This window comes from Antechinus flavipes, chromosome 5 (genome assembly GCF_016432865.1).
Source record: "Antechinus flavipes isolate AdamAnt ecotype Samford, QLD, Australia chromosome 5, AdamAnt_v2, whole genome shotgun sequence".
NCBI classification, from domain to species: Eukaryota; Metazoa; Chordata; class Mammalia; order Dasyuromorphia; family Dasyuridae; genus Antechinus; species Antechinus flavipes.
Genome location: NC_067402.1, coordinates 220,634,882 through 220,660,732, shown reverse-complemented (window position 1 = coordinate 220,660,732; position 25,851 = coordinate 220,634,882). Strand labels below are relative to the sequence as shown.

Sequence of the window (25,851 nt, the reverse complement as noted above, 5' to 3'; positions counted from 1 at the left end):
TTTATTTGTTTTTAACCCTTTTTCATTTTCAATTAAGCAAGCCTTTCAAAATTTTATGTTTCTACCTTTTCTCCAATTCCTTATTTGTAATGATACTTTTTTCCTTCTACTTTCTTTTTTTAATTTAATATTTATTTTTAGCATTCTTTTCATTTTAAATTCTGAGTTTAAAATTCTCTCAGTTCCTCCCAGTATACTGTTTTCCACTGAAAAATTAGGAAAAAAAATAACAATTATAAACATGAAATCATAAAAAAATCTGCCACATTAGGCATATTATTAAAAAAGCAAACCCCTCGCAAAAAAAGAAAATGAAAAAAACGCTACTTCAATTTCAGATGTCATCAGTTTAGTCTGTAGAGATGGGTAGCATTTTTTTTTAATCTCAAGTCGTTTGAAACTATTTACCTCATTTATTGATCAGAGCAGCCAAGTCATTCTTAGATGATGTTCATTACAATATTCTCATCACTGTGTACAACCATCTGGTTCTTCTCATTTCACTTTGCATCAGTTCAAATATTTCCTACTATGAATTTTCTGAAACCACCCCAACATCATTTCCTAGACCACAATAGTACTCATATATGGTACAACTTGCAATTATAAACCACAACTTATTCAGTCATTATCAATTGCCTCACTTCCCAAACTTTGTCACCAGAAAAAGAGCTACTATAAATAGTATCATAGAAAAGATTTTGTTCTTTTTTGCTTTAGCCTCCTTGGGGTACATGCCTAGCATGGTATTAATGAATCAAAGGGTATGCAGGGTATGGACAGTTTTATTGCCCTTTGGGTATACAGTAGGTCTAAATCATTCTCTAGAATGATTGCACAAGTTTACAACACCACAAAAAGTTTGTGAACTTCTTTTTCCTCATCCCCTAAAACATTTGATATTTCTGATATATGTGAAGTGATAGCATAGAGTTGTTTTAATTTGCATTTTTCAATCAATACTCAATTAGAACATTAGTATTTTAGATAATTTTCATTTCTTCATTTGAAAACTGCCTACTATTATGATTTAACCATTTCACTATGGGGGAATGGCTCCTATTTTTTATGAAATTGGCTCATTTCCCCAGATATTTATCAGAGAAATTTCCAATAAATTTTATATTACTTCATGGTTAATGGTACTTTTTAACAAAATGTAGCTTTCAAATTCATCTTTTAAATTTAGGTCTATTTTTGCTTTTACTTTATCCAAAATCATGATTACTACCGATGCTTTTTTTTTTTTATTTTAACTGAATGAAGCACAATAATTCTGGTCATGATCTTTATTTTCACTCTCTTGGTGTCTTTGTGTTTCATGCATGTCTTTTGTAGATAACAAATTATTGGATTATGGTTTCTGCATTCTTCAACCTGCTTTTAATTAATGTGTGATTTCATCTCATTCCAATTCACACTTATGATTGCTAATTGTGCATTTTCCTTCATTCTATTTTCTTCTTTTTGTCTTTTTCTCTCTGTTATCATCCTGCCTTTCCTTAAAATTTTGTTTTACTTGTTACTACAGCATTCCTCAATCAACAATCCTCTTTATCACCACCCCATTTTTTATTCCTTTCCTCTCCTATTTCACTATTCTCTATCCAACTGAATGTGTATAAATATTCTTTTTTTAAACAAATAATAATGAGAATCAAGTTCAAGCATTACCCACCACCCTTCTATTTTCTACTTTCCTATGAAAATTCTTCAGTGAATGTTTCTTCTAAATACCACTTCTTAAACTGTGATTTAAGGCCTCATATGAAACATCATAAATGAATGTCAGAGTCATGAACTTAGGATTTATTTTCAGTAAATGATGGATTGCTTATATCATATATTTATATAACAATATCATGTAAAAATTTCTGGGGAAAACACAAGTGGAAAAAATTAAGAAATCCTCTTCTAAATGGCCCACTTCTACCAAGACATTCCTCTTTGTTGCTCCTTTATTTTTTTAAAATTCATCTTCATATAATTGACCCATATTCATGACTTCTGACTATATAGGGTTATTCTTCCTTCATAATGACAAAAGGTGGAAGATGCCAAAGAGCAGACATGGCTTTCTGTGACCTCCTCTGACTTTCTCTCAAACCAAGAGCAGATTAAGCTTCTAAACTGGTTTTGGAGTCGAAGAATCTACAAATATTTGGAGTACAACACACTTGCAGAAGAAGGTATATTGGAAGAACTAAAGAACAGGTCTGTTTCAAAGGGACAGAAAGTCATTCTGCTGAGCCCAGATCACAGTACAGAGAGACCAAGGCAAGGAGCTGGGGCAGGGAGTCACAGAATTGCAGCCTCCATGCACCTGGGAATTATCTGTGAGCCTTTTAGACTACTCTGTCCTGGTTGCAAGCAGGTGGTTTGGTACATTTACTACAAAAAAAAAAATTATAAACCAGTGAGCCCCAGAAGACCTAGGTTCCATTATCCAGCACTGGAAATTAATTAGCAGAACTTTCTCTCCTTTTAATTTTTATCTTCCTGTTCTTGGCCAAGCTTTGTTTTACACTTTTACACTGCTATAGAGAAAGCCAAGGATGAGCATTATTTTTCTCAGCAACTTAGTGTGATGGGAATTGTGGAGGAACAGGATGGATACCATAAATTCGGGAGGGAATGGGAACTAATGCTATCCAGATATCTTCCAACTTATTCCTAAGGTGTAGAAAATCTTATTCTTCTTGCTTCTTTCGCAATGCTGTTATTTTCCTTCCAGCTACTCTTCTTTTATTTCTTATGTCTAGGAAAAATCATTGTCTCCTGCTTTTGGTAGGGGTAAGATAGGTTCAAACTAAATCACTGACATTCAGAAAAGAGGCAAGGTCCTCTACAGACATGCCCTGAACCACCAGCTATCAAAAATGTGTATATTCATTGTACCCAACAAATAGCCTGTAAAACATTGAATGGGAGCTCTGAGTATTAGTTAGCTTATATTATTTAATGATGGTTTTAACATAGGTAGATTTCCTTTATGTTTATTTTTAATCTAATGGATCCAGCATTTAGCTACTTTATATTTGCTATATAATTCCTTTTTAATGACATTTTTGAATTAGAAAATTTTGTGGAATTCAGTTACTTGTTAATAATGTGTTCATGTAATGAAAATACAGATTCCAATAATCACTAGTGGTAGATCACATCTGTAAGAAATATGGAACCTTTACTCAGTATGTTAAAATAAAAATGTTATCAACTAATTCTATATGGATAAAGATCATCAGTATCAATAAGCCTTTGAAACTTTAGTTAATATGAACTTGTTTATTCCTGAAAGGAGTTAGAAAAAACATAAATAATATACTAATATCAATAGATGATTTCTTCTTGCATTCAAAAATATATGCAATATGGGATTCAACAGCTACTTTGGATTCTGAGGTATTAGGAAAGAAGTATTTGGGTCTGACTTCTTTTGCCAAGATTTATGGAGATCTGTCAAAAAGTCATTCAGAGCAAATGAAAAGTCATTCAGAGCAAAAAAAAGGATGTGTTTCTTTTGGTAGGGTTCAATAAGTCTAGAAATATAACTGCCAAGAAACCCATATTAAATATTCCAATCACATACTGTGGCTTTATAGCTCCTCTACAATTGATATTGAATTTGATTTCTTGTAATGATGAAGTATAAGTAATCTTGACAAATATCTCAGCTACCAATTTAGCTATAAGCTGTTTCATGAAAATTCTGGTTGAAACAAGCAACAGTATGATGCTCAAGTGTGTCAAGATTTTCAAGAAGCCAAACATCGATCCTAAAGCGGTACATGGAATACAAAAGAAAAAGGATAACAAAATTGTCTCTCAATTCTCTCACAATTGTGTTGATAACAGTAGCAAGGATCTCTTCAATGTATACTTGATCTAATTGGGCTGCTTTCCCAATCTACCTCAGAACACAATATTACATCAAGTTGAACCCAGGCATAGAATATGATGGTCACAGTGAATATAGAATTCTTTGAATCAAAATTAAGCCATTTTCTGGTCTCAAAGAGTCAAGTATTTATACAGCAGAAATCAAAAGTAATCTTTGTAGAATCATCCAGGTCTTAAAGTTCAGAACTTTGTTATTCTATCCAACAAGAATGAAGCACATGTAAACCTTAGATTTATGCTTCCATGAAGAGACAGATGAGATCTTGAAAGGTAAACCTTGTATTACCTGACCAAATTCTGAAATGTCCGACCTGAGGAAACCCAGACTCACATCTGTAGGCCAATTTGGAGATAAACAGCAGAAATCCCCCCAGGATTACATGATTGTGAGTTACAATTATACAGGATATCTACTTTTTATAGAAGAAAAAACTGATATTGAACAAGGTTATCTAAGGACACACAGGCATAAAATAGCATTTTGAACTTAGGTCTTTTGACTGTGAATCCAATTTATTTCTATCAAAGTACTCCATGGCAGTGCAGGATTGGGGGTGAGTTACATAGAGAGTTTTAGTTGAACAACAATAAATAATGATAGTAACAACTTGAAAGATAATTCATAAGCAAATACCATAGGGAAAAGGTAGAAATCCAATGTGGGGGAAATTAATTCAAATGATCAGAAGGCTACCCAGTTAATAGGAAATGTCATACTTGCTGACAGATTAGGCTCTTTTGACATGTTTTTAATTACAGTATCTATTTGTACAGGGGATGTTTTGATGACATACCAATTCCCTATCCCTGAAGTATAACCTCTCCCTGGAGAAAAAAAGTTCAGATAAATGCAATATGGATAATAGCTTTAGAAATCAGCAAAAATAAAAGAATTTAAGAACAAATATAAAAGATTAAATAACTCTAAGGATCCCCTCAATTCAAAAAGTTTTTTTCAACCATTTGTTCTCTATATATGCTCTCTATAGGCAAGAAATGATCTCAGCATGTCAGTGATCCAGAACTTACTTTTAAAGACAAGGACTTGCATGGGGTAGAATAGTAAATCAAGTGGCAGAAAGTAGGGAAGAGCTTTAGAAAACTTATGGGGGAGAAAAGAGAGCCTGGATCCATATGTATTTCCATGAAAACAAAAAGTTGAGGATATAATAGTAAAACTGACCAGACTACAGAGAAGTGGATAATTAATAAGAAAAAGTAAAACAGGGTGGAATCCTGGATGGGGACTTAAGGATTAATAATGTTTGGTTGTAGTGATGTTATCATGAACTCAGGATTCCTCTACACCTTGGTAATAAATGTGATTCTTTTGATAAAGTCTTTAAAGGCTTGTATGACTTGTTTGTTCCTCAGAGTGTAAATAAACGGGTTCATCACAGGAGCAATTGAGGTCATAAGCACTGATACCACCTTGTCCAAAGCTAGCTCTTCATTCCCAGGTGGCTTTATGTAGACAAAGATGCAGGTGCCATAAGTCATACAGACTACAATCATATGAGAAGAACAAGTGGAAAAAGCCTTTTTCCTTTGCTGGGCAGAGGGAAATTTTAAAATAGTCTTGACAATGTAAGCATAAGATAGAATTACCAAGACTAAGGTGGTCATGAGTAATAACACAGCAAAGATTGCAATTATTTTTCTTAAGAATGTTGTATCAGAGCACGAATTCTTGAGAACTGGATATGAATCACAGAGAAAGTGATCAATGACATTGGAATGAGAAAATTCAAGCTGGAGGCCCAGGCTCAGTGGTGGGAGGATGAGTATCAGTGCAGCCAGCAAAGAACTCAGAATGAGCTGATAACAGACTTTACTGCTCATGATGGTTGTATAATGCAAGGGTTTACAGATAGCTACATAGCGGTCATAAGACATGGTAGACAAAAGGAAAAATTCTGTTGAACCAAAGAAAGTGATAAAAACCACTTGAGCAATACATTCATTATAGGTCACAATATTGTCACCAGTCAATAAGCTGTATAGATATCTGGGAATGCAGGCACTTGTGAATGAAACTTCTAAAAAGGAAAAATTTCGAAGGAAAAAATACATGGGAGTTTTCAGGTGGGCATCGACCAAGGTGAGGGTGATAATGGTCAGATTCCCAGTAACACTCAACATATAGGTAAGAAAAAGAAAAATAAAAAGTAGAACTTGGAATCGAGGATCATCTGTCAGTCCCTGCAGGATGAATAATGTAATCCCTGAATGATTTCTGCATCTCTGGTTTCTGATATTTGATAGATCTGTATATAAAAAAAGAGAATTTGGATTTGAAACTGAAGGTAGCAAAATGAATTAAAAATCCAATGTAGATAGAGGAACTCAATAGTCATTTGTAAATTTCATTGATTTTGCTAAATAATAGGTAAGAAATTAAGGATTTTTCAAAAACATTTTTGTCACTAAGTTATAATTTATTGTGTTTACAAATGCCTGAATCCTATTTTTATATAAATATATTTCAGATTCACAATCTATGCTCTAATCTGGACATTCATGTGAGTTCATTCATCTATATATTTTTACATAAATAGTCTCATCCTTATGATGGAACATGTGTAGGGATATCAAAACCAAATTTTCTGTCACTATTTCCTCAAAATTCTCTGTGATCATCTTTTGTCTTTGAGAACATTATAAGACCCAGAGCACAGAAGCCTGAGATAAAGTCTTTTCAGGGCTTATTATTCAGGGAACTTTGAGTCATAAGAAGCTTCTAGAAGGAACTTCAAAAACAGCAGATTCAAAACTCCTATGATTCTCAGTTCTTCCCATACAGGCATTCCTAACAGGCTTGTCCTTCCAAATACCATTTCTCCTGAGAGAATCATAGAATGTCCATGTTGAAAGAGACCTCAATTGATATGTAATCTAATTCAGTCAGTCAGTAAGCTTTTTAATGCCTACCATGAACCAGCATCACACTAAGATCTTGCTATACATAGAAAGACAGAAGACAGTACCTACTCCTGATGTATTGAAAAACTAACAGAAAACAAATAATTTTTACATAAAAAAATCCTAACTATAACACACCCAACAAGCATCAATCATTCAGCCACTCTTTGAAAACCTCCAATGAAAGAGAATCCACTGACTCTCAAGGCAGTTTATTTTATTTTGGGAAAGTGCTAAATGTTGAGAAGCTTTTATTTGCTTCTTTTCCTTTCTGATATCAAAGCTGAATTGTCTCTTTGAAACTCCAAGATCTTTCTACTATTTTTTTCTTTTTTGGTCAAATAGAAGTCTTTGACATGACAGGTTTTCAAATTCTGTTCTCCTGCATGCAACATCTCTTTCCCCAAGTCTTTTCTTTCACCTTCTTATTTCCTTTAATATTTGGTAGGATATGGACTCAGTCCTCATCTCCATCCTGACGGTCAACTCAATTCAAATTACTAATGTCTTTCTTTAGTGGTGTGACTTAGGGCTGAACTTAGTACTTCAAATGAAATCTATGAGGCAGCATAACAATGCAACTCTCATCTCACTATTCCTAGAATGTATGTAAGTAACCCTCTTTTGGCTTCCACATCATCCTGTAATTGATATTGACCTTGCAATGTCCCATTACTCTCCTCAATATATCTTTTTTCCTACAATCTGCTGTCTAACATGGTCGGAGTTAACTCCGACCATGTCATTCTGCTATAGCTTATTTTGCAACAAAGGAAAGAAAATTTTATTGTAATGAGTTTTAATATAGTGCTCTAGAATCTTTCTCTTATGATTCTCATTCTGTCCTCCCACAAAGGACAGAGTACTAAGTTTCTCCACAACTTGTTGTAATCAAAAAATTGGATAAGCATGCCAGCTATACCTTCATGTAACTCACTAAGAAATAAAGGGTATACCTGTGGCCTCAGAAGAAGTACTTTCTGAAAAGGAAATTCAATTAATATTGACTGCTTTTTGATTTTGTTCATTCCACAAGCTCTAGATACTTCTAATTTTATTATCATACAGTCTACATAGTTCTTCTATTTACTCTACAATAATGGTATGCTATTCTATCAAATGCTTTGCTAAATTCTAGGTAATCTTTCTCTTCATCAATCCCTGGATGGAAAAGATTAACAATTCCATTAACAATTAACAAATCTGAAAAGTTACAATAGCATGTTGTATAATTGATGAAGTTATTCATAAGCAATCTTAGTAGTAAAGGATAGAGCTCTAGACTGGTGTGAAGAGGAAGTGTGTTCAAATTCTGCCTCAGACAACAGATTGTTGTAGATGCATCAGTAAATCATTTTATATTTGTAAGACACAGTTCCCTCCTAAGTTAAATGGATAAAATAATAGCATCTTGATGTTGTTATAGAACAAAATGGGGTAACTTCATATCTTAGAGCAATATCTAAATGAAAGTTAAAATAACTTCTTTGATTGTTAAACTACTTTACTTAAACTATTTTCTTAAAAATTCTCCCTTCCAAAATGTTTTCCCTTTTTCTTTCTCTTGCCCTTTCCCTTCTTTCACTCCTCTCTCTCCTATTTATTTCTCTGTGTCTCTGTCTTCTCTTTCTGTATCTCTCTGTCTCTGACTCTGGGACTCGAACTTGCTCTCACTCGTTCTCTCTGGGTGTGTCTGTCTCTGTCTCTCTGTCTCTATCACTGTCTCTGTCAGTCTCCTTTCCTTTCTCTCTCTCTATCTCTATCTCTCTATCTGTCTGTCTGTCTATCTCTCTTTTTCTCTCTTTCTCATTCACTCATACATCCTTTCTCATTTTCTCATTCTCTCTATCTCCCTCTTTCACTCTTTCTTGGAAAATAGAAACAGGATTTTGCTGCATCCTCTCTCAATTCTCATTCAACTTTGCTGACTATTATATAGAACTCTTCCTTGGTGCATCTTCCTCCATATAGTTTTTCTCTTCTAAGTCACCATATGTCATATCACTCTAAAAAATTAGGGAAAAGATTTCTAAGAAGACCCCATTTAGCTATGAATTTTACTTCATTGTGCAACAATATTTCCCACAACAAATATCTAAATGGCATTTCCTGTGTTTGGAGAATGGAGATTCCTGTCTTACAGCTAACATGATTTATGTAATTTCCTATTGTGCATGTTGGTAAACAAAATGTGACTACCTTCACTACGATTCCTGAACCACAACAAGGAATATTGATTGAATTGGCTAGACTGATCAGAGAAGAAGTGATATTTGCTTCTATGTTCTAGTAAAGAAGACACAAGGAAGGACCATTTAAAGTCCTTGAGCCATCCCCCTGCTCTTTTCAATAAGCCCCATCCTATCCACCTAAAGCCCTTTCCCAGCACATCTATTTATTTCCTTATCTAGCTCTCCCTTTCCAGAACATTGAAGGTCAATTTTATTTACCCTTACATTCTTACTGTAAAGCTATAATCACTTGCCTACTTTTTCAAAGTCCCTTAAAAAAGAAACCCCTAAACTAAGTAACCCTTTTACAACTTGATTTTTAAAATAGAATGTGAACTTCCTATAGAATGTTCACATATTCAAATAAGAATCTTATACATTGAAAGGAGATATTTCCAAAATTACTTTAAGTTGGATATACTTGTGAATTCACATATGAGTACATGTGAGTGATATCTTTTTCAGCAGGTATTCCTCCAACCATACAAGCAATCCACAATCCTTGGAGATGGTCTTATAGTCCCACTCTCATCAAAAGATAAAATTCAAAATGTCATGTAATTCAGAAGAAAGAAAGATCTCAATACTGAATGGATTTCCATTCAGAAGGATCCACAATAATGATTAGACTTTTTGGAAGAGATTATGCTACATTCTTTGGTTCTTTGTTATGGAAAAAGCCATATATATTCCATTCCTACAGCTACATGAGAGGAAAAGAACTCTTTTAATACTTACAATTTTGGAAATGCTTCATTTCTTGCTGGGCACTTTGACCCTAAATGTCCTTGATTGACAGGAGCTATGTTTTAACTTTTTTAGAATCTTCAGTGTTTAATATTCTTCCTGGCATATAGTCAGCACTTAAATAATTCTTATTTTTGACCAAGTGTGACAATGCTGTGCTGGAAAATGTTAGTGGAGAAGCATATGTGGGCTTCCAGACAAGGTTATACTCTCAGGCAGGCAGGGCTGGGGATGGATAATTCTCTACTTATATTTTCCAGAATAACCTAGATGTCCTGTCCATTTCTTCCTTTACTATCTTTCAACTAACAATGTATGAGAGAACTTTCTCAGGATAGAAAATATTTACAAAATTAAGATAGAACCATTATGAAAAGAACAGTCTGTGAGGTCCTGTCTTCACATACCTAAGTGAGAAGGCAAGGTTCTCTCTCATCTGTAGCTAACAACAAGGGATATGTCTCATATCTGTTGAATTTGCTGTGTGGCCAGGGAGAGCAACTCAGGGCCCAAACAAAAGGTCCCTGGAGGCACAAATGCAACAGTAATTAATGAATCTTTCATATGATTAACTTTAGTAAATGATTTTCACCAGACAATTGTGAATTCAGTGCCTACAGAGAGTTGGAGAAACAATAGCATCAGACACAGAATAAGTATACAGAAATTAGAGTTCAATACTGCAGTAAAACATTGGCATCTTACATTCAGTTTCTACATTATCTAAGGGATTATGTATTTGAACGTCCAGGAGGAATTTATGAGCATTCCTAGTCTGATTGAGAGCAGAGAAAATAATAATCCAATTATCCTACTTTCTTAGAGATGCTGAAGTTTCCTTCTCTTTACATGCAGTTATTTCTCTCATGACTTTTTATGTCCTGTTATGGTCCCATTTTCATAAGGACAAGGGTTTGACCTTTTTGTTTTATGTTCTTTTGCTTTATTTTGATTTTCACCAAATTCCTAAATTAACAAATTGATTAGATAAGAGAATTAACTTTCTGTCTTACATCATGTCCCTTATATGTAAAAACAGATCATTCTGTGGAGTCTCTTAGATACTAAGAACTATGCTAGCAAAATACATAGTATCTTCTTCATCACTAACTTCAATCTAGTTATTATATCACTCGAAATATCAAAATATAATTACAAAATATTCATTAAGGAAGGTTTTTTAGAATAATTGAACAGAGCTCTGAAGCCACATTTTGCAGTACGAGGCTTTTGCTGGGGCAGTCACAAATCTGCATGGCAGGAGGGCACAGCTAGGGCAGTCTCTAATCTGCACAGTGTGGGCTCAGCCTGGAGCAATAGAACTGTCCCTGTGGAACTATTCACTAATCAGCTGCTAATACCCACAGCCCCACAGAGGGCTTTGGCCTGGGGTAGTGACACTTTCACTACTCAGCTTTTAGCCCCAGGGCAGTCATAACCCACACAACAGGGTTCTTTGCAGGGCACTTGAGCTGGAGTTATTTCCCAGAGCACTCCCGAACCTCTCTGCTCTTTGTGGCTGGTTGGCAGGACAGCTACCCATCCATATACCTATCCCTGTTCTGCAGAGGAAGCTGGTAACCTCCTGGCCCTGAAGGTTTTGATTCCACTAAAATCAAAAGGATGATCAAGACCTTCTATAGAGAAAGAGAACAGGTTTTCAACTACAAGGAGACTAATAGCAGACAGTCTCTAGACAATTGTTGGTTACCAACACAAAAGGCTCTCCTAAAAGAAACTATTAAAAACCTTAAAAGAGAACTAGAAAAAAATGGGGAAAGAAAAGAGAAGCTATGTCAGAGAGCAAAAACTTCCTGAAATATGAATTTGAAAAGGTAAAAAGATCCCAAGAAGTGCAGAGAAACAGAATTTATGAATTTGAAAAAGTAAAGAATTCCCAAGAAAGTAGGATTTGTGAATTGGAAAAAGAAAATAACTCAGTAACAAAAAAAAAAAAAAAAAAAAAAACAAATAGTGAAATGGGAAAAAAATGCATACAGCAAAACAACTTATTTAAAAACTCAATTGGACATATACAAAAATATTTTTTTTAAAGCTATTGAAGAAAATAACTGACTAAAAATCAGAACTGAACAAATAGAAATGACTGATTCATTGAGACATCAAGATTCAGTCAAGCAAAACCAAAAAAAAAAAAAAAAAAGAAAGATTAGAAAAAAAAGTCAAATATTTACTTGGAAAAACAACAGACCTGGAAAATAGATATAGGAGAGATACCTGAAAATCATGGGACTTCCTGAAAATTATGATGAAAAAAAAAAAAAGCCTAGATACTATTTTACAGGAAGTCATCAAAGAGAACTACTCAGAAGTAATAGAACCAGAAAGTAAAATAGGTGTTGAAAGAATTCATCAAATACCTTCTGAAAAAGACCCTAAAATAAAAACTCCAAGGAATATTGTGGCCAAATTTCAGAATTATCAGACTAAAGAAAAAATATTATAAGCAGCCAGGAAAAAAACAATTCAAATACCGAGGTGCCACAATAAGGGTCATTCAAGATCTGGCTGCCTCAACATTAAAGGATTGAAGGACCTGGAATCTGATATTCCAAAAGGCAAAGGAACTTGAAATGCAACCAAGAATAAACTATCCAGATAAGCTGAGCATTTTCTTCCATGGAAGAAGATGGACTTTTAATGAAACAGAAAAATTTCATTTGTTTCTAAGGAAAAAAACCAGATCTAAACAAAAAATTTGATCTCCAAACATAGGACTCAAGAGAAGCAGAAAAAGGTAAAAGAAACTCTTGAGAACTGTATTTCTGATGTGGATATACATAAAGAACACATGTATAATTTGATTTTGCTGATATAACAAAAAAAAAAAAAAAAAGGAAGTAGAAATGCAAAGGGGTTAGTGCCAGAAAAAGGGGAAAGGGAAAATAAAAAGAGGGAAACTACATCTCATAATGAGGCAAAGGAAACCTAGCATATCTGAGGGAACTCAGAGAGGGGGAGGAACATTGTGTGAATCTTACTCTCATCAGAGTTGGCTCAAAGAGAAAATAACTGACATATTTGTTTTACAAAGAATCTTCTCTCACCTTATTAAAAAGCAGGAGAGGAAAAGGGAAAAGAAAAAAGAGTAATAAGGGAAGGGTACAAAAAAGGGGAAGGGATTCAAAGGGAAGAGGGAGGGGTCCTAAAGAAGGAGAGCTATGTGACACAAGTGGGGCCCATAAGTTTAATACTAGGGAAGGGGGTAATGGGGGGCAAGAAAAAGAAAAGCATAATCTGGGGATGGCAGGAAATACAGAATTAGTAATTTTAACCATAAATGTGAATGAAATGAACTCTCCCATAAAGCAGAGGTGGATAGCAGACTGGATCAAAAGCCAGAACCCTACAATATGTTGTATATAGGAAACACATTTAAAGCAGGGTGATACACACAGAGTAAAGGTAAAAGGCTAAAGCAGAATCTATTATGCTTCAGGTAAAGTCAAAAAAGCAGGAGTAGCCATACTTATCTCAGATCAAGCAAAAGCAAAAATTGATCTAATTAAAAGAGAAAAGGAAGGAAACTATATCTTGCTAAAGAATACTATAGACAATGAAGCAATATCAATATTAAACATATATGGACCAAGTGGTATAGCATCTAACTTCCTAAAGGAGAAGTTAAGAGAGTTGCAAAAAAAAAAGACAGCAAAACCATAATACTGGAAGATCTCAATCTTGCATTCTCAGAATTAGATAAATCAAACCACAAAACAAATAGAAAGAAATTAAAGAGGTAAATATAATATTAGAAAAAATAGATATAATAGATCTTTGGAGAAAATTGAATGGTGACAGAAAAGAGTATACTTTCTTCTCAGCAGTTCATGGAACCTACACAAAAACTGACCATATATTAGGACATAAAGACCTCAAAATTAAATGCAGGAAGGCAGAAATAGTAAATGCTTTCTTTTCAGATCACAATGCAATAAAAACTACATTCAACAAAAAGTTAGGTGTAAATAATTGAAACTATTTCATCATCTGAGAATTGTCTGTTCATATCCTTTGACCATTTATCAACTGGAGAATGACTTGATTTCTTATAAATTAGAGTCAATTCTCTATATATTTTGGACATGAGACCTTTATCAGAACCTTTAACTGTAAAGGTGTTTTCCCAGTTTATTGCTTCTCTTCTAATATTGACTGCATTAAATTTTCAATTTTGTGATCAATAACAATCCCTAGTTCTTTTTAGGTCACAAATACTTTCCTCCTCCACAGGTCTGAGAGGCAAACTATTCTATGGTCTTCTAATTTATTTATAATCTCATTATTTATGCCTGAATCATGATTTTTGATCTTATCTTGGTGTATGGTGTTAAGTGTGAGTCAATGCCTCATTTCTGCCATACTAATTTCCAATTTTCCCAGCAGTTTTTGTCAAATAATGAATTCTTATCCCAAAGTCAGGGTCTTTTGGTTTGTCAAACACTAGATTGCTATAGTTATTGCCTATTTTCTCCTTTGAAATTAATCTATTCCATCTATCAAGTAGTCTATTTCTTAGCCAATACCAAATGGTTTTGGTGACTGTTCCTTTATAATACAGTTTCAGATCAGGTACAGCAAGGCCACCTTCATTTAGCTCTATCGATTTCCCTTTTAAGAATTTAGATGCTACACCACTTGGTGCAAATAAGTTTAATATTGATATTGCTTCATTATCTATGTTACCCTTTAGCAAGATATAGTGCCCTTCCTTATCTCTTTTAATTGGATTAATTTTTGCTTTTGCTTGATCTCAGATCAGGATGGCTACCCCTGCTTTTTTGACTTCATCTGAAGCATTGTAGATTCTGCTGCATCCTTTTACCTTTACTTTATATGTATCACCCTGCTTCACATGTGTTTCTTGTAAACAACATATTATAGGATTTCCTTTCCCCATTTTTCTTCTAGTTCTCTTTTTAAAGCCTTTTCAATTTTTTCTACGAGAGCCTTATGTAGTGGGGACCAGATCATATCCATCTTTGGATATAGAGAAAAATTGTTTTTGGTCTCTGCAGGGTTTGAAATCTGCTCTCTTTCAGTATAGAAGCTATCTAAAGTTAGAGCCAGCTTTGTGTTTTTACTCATTTTAACAAAACAAAATAAAACGCTGCAGTCTGCTTATGGGGTAGTAGTTTATTTCCAGGCTGCCTCTACAGACAACAGCGAGTAGCAGTGAAGCAGCAGTGGGACAGCAGTGGCTGTGCTGGGGATTAGGGATTGTGTGCTGAGATCATGCTGAGTCATTCAAGGTGCTGGGTGGGTGTGGCCAGGTCCTGAGAGACTCTAGCATTTAGGGGTTATAGTCTTTACTCCTTGTATTCATAGTTTCTCTGCTGATTTACTGGCTTGCTGCCAGGGCAGAATAGTCAATACTGTGGTAGAGTTCTCTCTGCAGAATTTTAGCTGGTGAAGACCACACCTTACCCCCCACCCCAGCCCCCAGCCCCCCGCCCCATTCTGGTTTGCTCCCTGTGAGCTGTTTTCTGTGCTCTCACTGCCTATCTGCCTGAGTCTGCACCTGACCTAACACTGTTCCATCTTCTCATGTGAGCAAAAATAGACCTTTTCTGGCGAATTTATCTTCTATTGCTAATGTGTTATAATCCCAATATTCATGGGTTTTGACAGTCAAGCACTAATCCCAAGGCTGAGTTTCCTAAAAATAGTTTAAGGGTAAAGGATAGCTCAGAAAGATGTGTGTGTCCTCTCTGCCATCTTGGCTCTGTGCCCACATATGATTTCTTAATGGAGAATGGAGGTGGAAAAAAAGGAGAGAATTTGGAATTCAAACGCTTTAAAAAAAAAAAAAAAGCCAATGTAAAAATATTGTCTTTTTTTTTGTTTTGTTTTGTTTTGTTTTGTTTTGTTTTGTTTTTTTGGGGGGGATTAAATAAATAAATAATATTAGTTAAAAAAATACATAGATGCTAATGCCCAGAACTTGGACAAAATGGATAAGACTTTGGTGCACAGTTCATTTAAGCCAATGATCCCTGAGCATTCGTCCCTACTAAGACTGATCTATGGGCTGAAATAGATGAGTGTAGATGAGTTCCTGCAAGGAATGGGGTTATTGTTTGAAGGTCATTCTTCGCAGTCAGCCTGGCCAGGTATGCAGTGCTTGTTGCTGAACTATTGGGCAAGTGGGGGTATTTTCGTCTGGCTGTTCCTACAATACTACTTCAAGACCGGAGCCTCCTGGGCTCGGTGCTTTGGAGTACGCTCATTTTGGATGACTCTCCAGCTTCCTATGTCTATCCCCTGATAATGCTGAACCAGTGGCCTCATGCTTTGAAGACATGGACAGCATAGAGATCTAGGACATCCTTCCTTTCTTTGAACTGCTTGGCAGCATTGATAAAGTCTACTCAGTGCTCAAATAATAGAGGACTGAGAGCTAGTGGGGGGTGGGACTGATGTCTCCCCTGGCTCAGGGTCCTATGTCCTCTGCTTGTTTCACAGAGTAAGGTCTGACACGTCACTAACCACTCCCAAGGTCCCACTTCTGCATCAGGGAAGTTGATCTTCCCTCTTCACACTGAAATTTCCAGTCACCTTTTTTTTATTTTTATTTTTTTTATTTTTCTTCTTTTTTTAAAAAAAAAATTCCTTTTTTTTTTTTTTTTTAACACATCGCTTTATGAATCATGTTGGGAGAGAAAAATCAGAGCAAAAGAGAAAAAAACCATGTGAGATGAATGAGAGAGAGAGAGAGAGAGAGAGAGAGAGAGAGAGAGAGAGAGAGAGAGAGAGAGAAACAAACAAGGGAACATAACATGTGTTGATTTACATTCTATCTCCTTAGTTCTTTTTCTGGATGCAGATGGCTTTTTCTGTCCAAAGATTATTGGGAATGATTTGGATCACTGGACCACAGAGAAGAATCAAACCTTGCTTGGTTAGTTGATCTTGCTGTTATTGTGTACAATGTAGTCTGGTTCTACTTGTTTCACTCAGCTTCAGTTCATGTAAATCTTTCCAGGCCTTTCTATAATCATCATTTTTATAGAACAACAATATTCCATTACTTTCATATACCACAACTTGTTCAGCCATTCCTCACACTCCTTTTCCATTTCTTTGCTACCACATAAAGAACATTCATAAAATAAACATTTTTGCACATGTGAGTCCTTTCTTCCTTTCTTATTATTTCCTTGGGCTACAGACCCAGTAGCAGCACTGCTGGGTCAAAGACTCTCCAGAATGATTGGATCATTTCACAACTCCAGCAACAATGAATTAGTGTCCCAGTTTTTCCATATCCAACCCAATATTTAACATTGTATCTAGCTGTCATTTTAGCCAATCTGAGAAGTGTGAGATGACACCACAGAGTTGTTTTAATTTGTCTTTATTTTTTTGACTATTCTTTTAAAGAAACAAATTTATTTTTAAATTCGGTGCTAAGGGGAAAGATCCTATTCTCTTATCACTGCCATCAGCCAACCCAGCCCACCTCATTAAATCCAGAATTGGAGGAGTGGATAAGAATGATCAAAGGTATAGCAAGACTGAATCTGGCCTTCATCCTTTTATCCATCTCCCTCCACATCTGGCTGGGTCCTTTAGTGCCACACATCATTCTTTAGATACTGGCCTGTGCCAGAAATGTGACATTAGTCGGGGGGCCCCCAACCCTTTGGTTCCAGTGTTGCTGAGTTTCCCTAATGCCAAATTTGGGGACCCTTCTTAGGAAGATGGTGAAGGGAAGTAGAGAAGAATGGTTTTCAGTGTTTCAGCTTTCTGTGACCCAGTACCTAAACCCTTTGAACCACCACTCCCACCCTTAGCCCAGCCAGTACTTCTGGGTAGCCAATATTGAATGCAATATATCTTGTTCAGAGCCCTTCCTCCATAGTGGCTGGAGGTGATAAGGAAAAATATACATGTCCCCAAAGTAGGTTTCTCCATAAAAGCAGTGCAGTTGAGAAGGATGTGAGGGGAGGTTTGACTATATGTCCCTCTGGGAGCAGCTTCCACACCTTCCCTCAGAAATTAATTCTTTCATTTTTCAATTAGCACCTCTTAAAAGGGCCAAGGTGACTATTACAGATAAGAAAAGTGAGGCATGTTAAAGAAGTTATTGCCCTAGACCAGAGAAAAACCCACAAATACTGCCCAACACCTAGGTTCTACAGAAATAGGCTAGAGGGCAAGTATGGGAATCCCTTCAGTTAATGTAACATTCTCAGCCCTGGGAAGCTGATTGTTCCCTAATTCTTCCTGCCTTCCTGGTATCATCACCCCTATACACACACACACACACACACACACACACACACACACACACACACAAACACACACACACACTCACACACACACTGAATTAATGATAACATTATTCCTAGGAATTACATATATCAATTTATTCCTCTTATATCAAATTACTTTTCACTGTGTATTTCTGAGTTCCAAATCAGTGATTTTCTTTCTTATAATTTTGGCTTTGCTCAGAGAGATATTCATGTGGTTGTTTTTTTTTTTTTTTTTCCACCAAGTGCACTGCACTGTTGTTTGATGTTAATTTTATATTGAGATATATGATTTGATTTTTAATATTATTTTTAATATCTTCTAAGAATCGTTCCAGAAAAAAATAATGTAGTGTCACTATCATTCCTTTTCTTTTTTCCCATTTTTATCATCAATGACGTTGTAATTTATACTGCATCTTTGTCTTTGGGGAATATAAAGATGAAAACTACATAGCTATTTAACATAGTTGAAGAAAATGCAGGTAAAAAAATTAATGTAATGAAAATTAGAATGTGATAAGTTGATATGAGTGCTATAAATAAAGCTATGAGGAAAGACATAGTGCTTCCTGCTGAGGGGGCAGTACAATTAAAAGACTATTAAGACTCCACTGGAATATTAAGCAGGAATAAGGTTTTGAATGAGTAGATCAAAGTTGGATGGAGGGGAAAGTTGTCTTGATAAGGATGTAAAATGGTGGCGGTGGGGGGTGGGGGGAGTACAAAAAGGAGGACAGCACCTGTATGAGGAGATTTTGGCACTACATTTTGATGCAGCTCCTTTTCTTCCTTCAACCTGGGAAACTTTAACTTGCTTTGGCAAATTAATGACCAGATCTTATTCCTCTCACTCTCTGCCTTCTTTCTAATGGAGGAAAGTACAGAATGGGAAGGAAATTATCAGGTCTTTCATCAAAGTTTATAGGTAGTCCACCCACCTTAAAAGGAATCCTAGGGATTCATCATAGGTTTGGAATCTGAATTTTTTTTTTTAATAAACTATAAAGCAAAAGAGTGAACCCATAGACACTGCTCATTAAAGGGCTCACATTGAGTCAGATTTGATTCCATAGAAAGAATATTCTCTGGTCAAGGTGTAAAGCATCTTCACCCACTAGAGGTATATAGGAATCCTCAATGCAGTATGAAATTGCTAGGGCTATTTTTCAGGTTCAGAGGAGTTAGGGACAGATTCCATGATCCTACTAAAACCTTTGACAAACTTCATTGACAAGTCCTGGACCATTGATTCCAGTAAATCCTTAGTATTTGTGGGTTAAGAAAAGAGATTAAATTGTTAATTCAGGTAAGGGGAAAAGATTGTGTTAAATGGGTTAAAGTAGAGCCTTGTTTATACCCTAAGTCCCTTTAGTTAGAATAAAACAATAATAGGAATAGATGTCCGTGGCTCTGTCCAAAAAACAAAGTTGAATCTGAGTTTCTGGGTACAACACCAGGAAATATAAGTGAATCAAATAAACAGATGTCTATTCCCATGGCTTTAGGCACAGACAAGGTATCTTTGGTGTTTAAGGAGATTTGGCTCACAATTTAATTGGGGAGACAATATACAAAGAACAATGTACCGACAAGGTAAATAGATATAAATATTTATGTGCGATAAATTGAAGATTATCTCAGAGGGAAAGTACTAGTTTTAAGGGTGATAGCAACATGGAAAGATTCATAGGGACACTCAGACATTCTGGCTAAAGCATAGCATGATAAAGAAATAAAAAAGGCAGTGGTGTTTTGGTAATAACCAGGACATGTGAGTTAGTGGGAGATGTAAGTATGGAAGACATCTTTTTTGCTTAATTTTCATTATTAACAGTTTTCTCTATCACTTTAAGTCTAGGGACTCTCAACAAAATAAACCTGGGTTTTGAGCATTTGCTCCAAGAAACAAATGCTCAAACTGAGCTATTAACACTTAGGAGCTGATTTGAGCTGCCTTTAGTATATCTGTGGACACAGTATAGACCAGATTGACCCCAAGAATAGAATGCTCTGGTCACTTGAAGGTGGAATTCTTAGAGTCTAAATTAAGGCATTTTCTGAACTCAAAGACAAAGGGAATCCAAAAAAAAAAAAAAAAAAATCAGGAGTCAAAAGCAATTATTAAAGAATCACCAAGGACTTAGAGGTCAGATTTTTTATTCCAATCAACAAAGAAGGAAGCAACTCTGAATTTGTGTTCAAGTCAGGGGCTTCCATGAAAAAACTAATGATCCAGCAAGATAAACATTCTGTGACTTGATCAGATTGTGAAATGTCAAATCTGAAGAAACCCAAACTCACATCTGTAGTTCAATCTGTAGATAAATAGCTCATAACACAAAAAGATTATAGGATCATGAATTTATTTTAGGAAAGATAACTCATTTTTAGAGAAGAGAAACGTGCCACTGAGCAAGGTTAAATGATTTATCTGAGGACACATCTCTGTGGCTAAAGAAGTTACAGAGACAACTCTGCTATAGGCTAACTGTTCTGCTTTGATTACAAAGCAGTAAACCGGCAGAGAAATTAAAGCCTAAACAGAGGGTATTCTTTAAAAAACATCAGAACCTAACAAGATCTGCCTGTAACCACTCAAACCCGGAAGTGACTCAAGCAGACCCGAAACACAGCCCTGCAGCCACACCCGGCAGTATGGGGCTTTTGAGGGGGGGCAGACTGCAAATCTGCACAGCAGGAGGGCACAGCCCAGGCAGCCTCTAATCTGCACAGAGGGAGGCTCAACCTGGGGCAATAGAACTTCCCCGGCAGGACTGTGCTTCCCCTAGCAGAGACACTTCCTATCCCTGCAGGGCTATTCACTGCTCAACCACTAATACCCACAGCCCCAGGGCGGGATTTGGCTTGGGATAGTGAAATTTTCACTACCCCAGGGTAGTCATTAAGCTGTAGATCAGGGTTCTTTGCAGGGCACTTTCCCAGCTCGGCCCTACTCTGAAAGCAGGGCCATATCTTCCCTTCAGAGACAGATAGCTATTGGCGTCTACTAAGGCTTAGGGCTAATAGTCTGGATTTCCTTACCAAATTGGCTGAACTTTTAAAAAGTACAAAGATACAGCTGTACCATAATGGAATGAGATAATGATCTGCTTTTCATTGGACATGTGCAAGCAGGGGCCAGAAAGTCTATGAAAGAGATTCCTGAGTTGGAAGAAGGGAAACCTATGGACCTTTGAGTTTCCTAGATCTGAAAATTTTCTGTCCTGTGATCATGTCGATAGGAAAAACACTCCTGGTTTCTATTACCACTCATTTGAGTTGGCCAAGCTTTCCTTAGGGGGTGGTTAAGTTAAGTAACCCAGATTGGCAAGGATGGGAGTGAGGAAACATAGGAAGAGGACCCTGGGGATAAAGAAGCAGAAAATAAGTCCTGGGAACTATTTAAGAGTTTATTTAATAATGACTCAAAAATGTCCTTGGGGAAAGGAGAAAAATGAAAAGCATGAAGGGGGAAACTGAAAATCTCAATTCTTTCAAGCAGTTCTAGAATCATAGGATCCTATGTTCCATATTCCTATATTCCATAGTTGAAGGGGATTTTAGAGGGTAATCTAATCTAACTACTTCTATTTTATTTTATTTTGAACTGATCCTGTGATTTCCTTCTAAAGATACAAGACAACTTGTAGGTTGCTTCTCGGCTGATTGATCATGTTAGAATACTGAATTTCTAAAGACTCTCTGGGTGTAACATTGGCTACCATCACGGCCCAAGTGTTTTTTGCTTGGGGCCCTGGAGCCGAGCCCCGCTTCCAGTTTCCCTGAGTCAGTCTACACTCTGATACCCATTGGAAGCCTTTGTTGCATTTTGGATGTGGGGTCTGGGGTCTTGTGCTCCCACACTGTTTTTTTTACTTAATCTTTATGCCAACGTTGAGCTTTCAAATGCCCTACTTTACCACATTGAAAGCATTGATAAGTCTCTTTGGAAATCCCTTGCCCAAAGGGACCCTGTGTTCCCATGTTCAGATCTTGAAAAGCCTGCATCATAGCCTGGGTATATTAATTCCAGGTTGCCTATTTCATTGGACTTATATTCTACAGAGTTCACTGTAGATCAAAAAATTTACTTGTTGAGAGATAAATAAATGTAACAGCCACTGTCTCCTAATTCCAAATCTGGCATTTTTCCCCATTGTCTATAGGAATAAGGGAGTGGAGAGAAACAGATCAAGCTGGAACTGGAGGTCATTGTTTGGAGGGAGATTGTTTTCTACTTCCCTTTCCAGATGTGTTCCACCCCTGGTTTAAAATTTCCTTTCTGTTAATGTCAGATAGTCTCAAATAGGAGAGCTCCCAACTTTTCCAGAGCAGTTCCCTTCCCTTACACCATGAGCCTTTCCAATACAGTATAGGATCTTCAGGAATAGCTATGGCAAAGGGGGGAAAGAGGAAGGAAGAGAGTAGAAATACATAGTATATATAGGTTAATATGTAAGGACTTGGAAGTGATACACTGAGGGAAATATATATTACATATGCATAGAAGTAGTTATCCTCTTCCAGGATCCTATGGGGGTTTCCTCCTGCAGCTTCTGTTTTTTGAGCCAGAGTCATGGTTGGAGGAGACTAACAAAATTTGATGGAAAAGCATCCCTCATCTAGTGAAATATTTATTGGTGAAACAATTATAGTCACAGACTGAGGGTAAGGTGAGGATACAATTTAGAGAGCATGAGGTGCCTACAATGGTGACACCAACAAAGTTGGAATATATTCACAGATCCAAAAGTCTGAAGGCTTTTTTTTTTCTTTTTTGGAAACTTTCCCTTTTAACCTACCACTTGCTTTCTTTACTTTGTCTATCACCTTTGGATCTTGGGAATCAAGAGATGATGGCACTTTCCCCTGAAATATATCTTTTTTGTGTCAGGGTCAGGACCAATATGTCTGTGGAATTGGATAGTTGGTAACTATGGTTATAGAAACAACATTAGCAAACACTGATGAGGGAGGAGTAGCAGCAGCTCTGGATTGTGCAGAGTCACTTCCTCCTTTTTTACCCTGCTATAGATGGAGAATAAAGTCCAAGTCCAAGTCCAAATTGAGGGTAGGAGCCTGGACTAGGTTTAACTCAGTTATTTATCGCATAGTTAGAAGGGACTTTTGAGATCATCTAGTCTAATTACTTCTATTTTATTTTATTTTGATCTGGCACTATGATTTCCTTCTAACATAATACTTATTTAACTACATGTTGAAAACTGTCACACAGCTAATGTTTCCTAACTCCAAATCTGGCATTTTTTCACATTGTCTATAGGGAAAGGAAAAAAGATGGTGGAATGGAAATGATTGAGTGAATGAACTCCAGCAAAAGACCGTGTCTTGGAGGGTTAGCCACTAGAATATAGCATAGTGTGGTTGCAGCAACTAATGAAACTGTCTTAAGGCACAGAGAGATTGAGACATATTAGGGTATAATCAATCCACTCTGTGGGAATGCCAAATTCTTGAAAAATTAAAACTATAGTGACCAGATTCTGAGCATTCTTAAGGGAGGTGGCATGGGGTAAAAAGTGTTCTAAGAGTGATGTCTGATGGGACATGTTAAGAAGGTGAATTAGGGGTAATCATCTAGCTGAAAGTCCCCTCCATACAATTTTAAAATAAGGCCACAATTCAAATTTTGGAGCAGCAGAGCCAGGAAAATATTTGGGTAAAACATTACTTAAAAGGTTGTCAGAAATCTGTAAATCTAAGTAATCTGTAAAGCCTAAGCCACCACATACAGCAGTGGCTGTAGCAGCTCCAGCAATAGTAGCAACTTTGGGAATTCTCAGTCCAAAGACAGGAAGGGGTTCAATACCTGGTCAGAAAGAGATTGCTGGGACTCTTTGTTGGTACTGATTGGTAATTCTATTGACCATACACAGTTCTGGGACTTGCCTTCAAGATGGAGAAAAATGCTGGTAACCTGTTACAAGGGGAAGCGTTCCTGATCAGGGTTTCAAAACAAAGAAAACAAAGAAGAATGCTAGCGCTTGCAACTGCAGGGGAGCAGGGCTTGGAAAAGAACAGAGTGTAAACAAGAAAAGCAGAGGCATACCTCACCCAGGATCATACCACATTGGAAGCACCAAAACTTGGACACTTCCCAGAAGTAGCTCTGAAAACATTAAAAAACAAACCTAAAGCTTGTGACAGTGGCTCCTCACACCTAGGTGAATAAAACCTAATTTTAATATAAAGCTCAAAGTTTTAAAAAAAATAGGCTGGAAAAATAAGTAAACAACAAAAAATACAAATTTGCTATTATGGTGGCAGGAAAGGGCAAGAGAGAAGGCAACAAAGTGAAAACAGTTACCAAAAAGAAAAAAAAAATGCCTCAAATAAAAATGCTAATTGGACCTATATCCAAAAAGAATTCCTAAAAGAGTTAAAGAAAGGGATGAGTAGCAGAGAGAAATTTATGATAAGTAATGAGAGTGAAGCAAGGAAATCATCAAATTGTCAGGAAAAGAAAATCCACTGAAGAGAGCTCTTTAAAAAACAAAATTGGCAAAATGGGAAAAGAAGTGCAAAAGCTCAATAAAAATAATAATTCTTTAAAAATTAGACTAATGACACTTTGAGCCATCAAGAAATAAGAAAATTAGTCAAGAGAATGAACAAATAGAAGAAAATGTGAATTATCTTATCCAAAAAAACAACTGACATGGGAAATATATTGAGGAGAGAGAATTTAAGAATTATTGGAATACCTTAAAGTCACAATAAAAATAAAAATTAAAAAACTAGATATCATCTTTTAAGAAATTATCTAAGAAAATTGATCTTAGAAAAAAAGAGTAAAAGAGAAAATGAAAGAATGCACCAATCACTTCTTGAAAGTGATCCCAAAATGAAAACTCCCAGAAATATTTTAGCCAAATTCCAGAGTTCTCAGGTCAAAGAAAAATACTTCAAGCAGGCAGAAAGAAATAATTCAAATATCATGAATCCACAGTTAGAATCACAGCAGATTTAGTGGCTAACTAATTTAACATAGAAATGTTAAATGAGCAAGGTTGGGGGACTTGGAATATGATATTGCAGAGAGCAATGGATCTAGGATTACAACCAAGTATAACCCACCCCAAAAAACTGAATATAATCTTGGGGGGAAAGAGGATGCATATTTAAAAAAATAAAGGACTTTCAATCATTCTTGGAGAAAAGACCTGAGCTGAACCAGAAAATCTGACATTCAAATATAAGACTCAAGAGAAACATAAAAAAATAAACATGAAAGATCAATAAGGGATTCATTAAGTTGTTATAATACATAAAACTCCTAAAACTTTATTATTAGGGCAATTAAAAGGCATTTACAGAGATAGACCATGGATATGAGTTGATTATGTGGAAATGATCTCTTTTAAAAAATGAGGAGAGAAAGAGGCAAAAACTGAGAAAAAAAGGCAGGGGAAAGTAGAATGGAGCACATTTTTTACATGAAGAATCACTCGAGGAAGAGCTTGGGGAAGGGAAAAAGGAGTGAGGTGGGTGGCAGGCAATTGCTGGAATTGGTTCAAAGGAGTGAACAATACACACACACACACACACTGTTGTGTATAGAAACCTATTTCACTTAATAGGCAAAGAGAAAGGTAGATTAAAAAGAAAGAAATAAAACAAAATCAAGGATGACAAACGGGAGCACAGATTAAAGGAGGGGGTAGTTAGAAGCAAAATAGACTGGTTGAATCCCACCTGCCACTTCAATGTGCATGACCTAGAGCAAGTCTCTCCAGGCTTCGCTTTCA

The 25,851-nt window shown here is 36.1% G+C and overlaps 1 protein-coding gene across 1 annotated transcript; it reads right to left on the bottom strand.

Annotated features, from left to right (window-relative positions):
• Positions 1-4,958: 4,958 nt before the first annotated feature.
• Positions 4,959-25,817, bottom strand: LOC127538701 (olfactory receptor 6C2-like). Its single transcript, XM_051962454.1, has 3 exons — positions 25,799-25,817; positions 23,775-23,912; positions 4,959-6,167 (listed from the first exon to the last, which is right to left on the bottom strand). Exons 1-3 carry the CDS (start codon positions 25,815-25,817, stop codon positions 5,203-5,205), a joined length of 1,122 nt encoding a protein of 373 aa, XP_051818414.1. The 3' UTR covers positions 4,959-5,202.
• Positions 25,818-25,851: the final 34 nt, after the last annotated feature.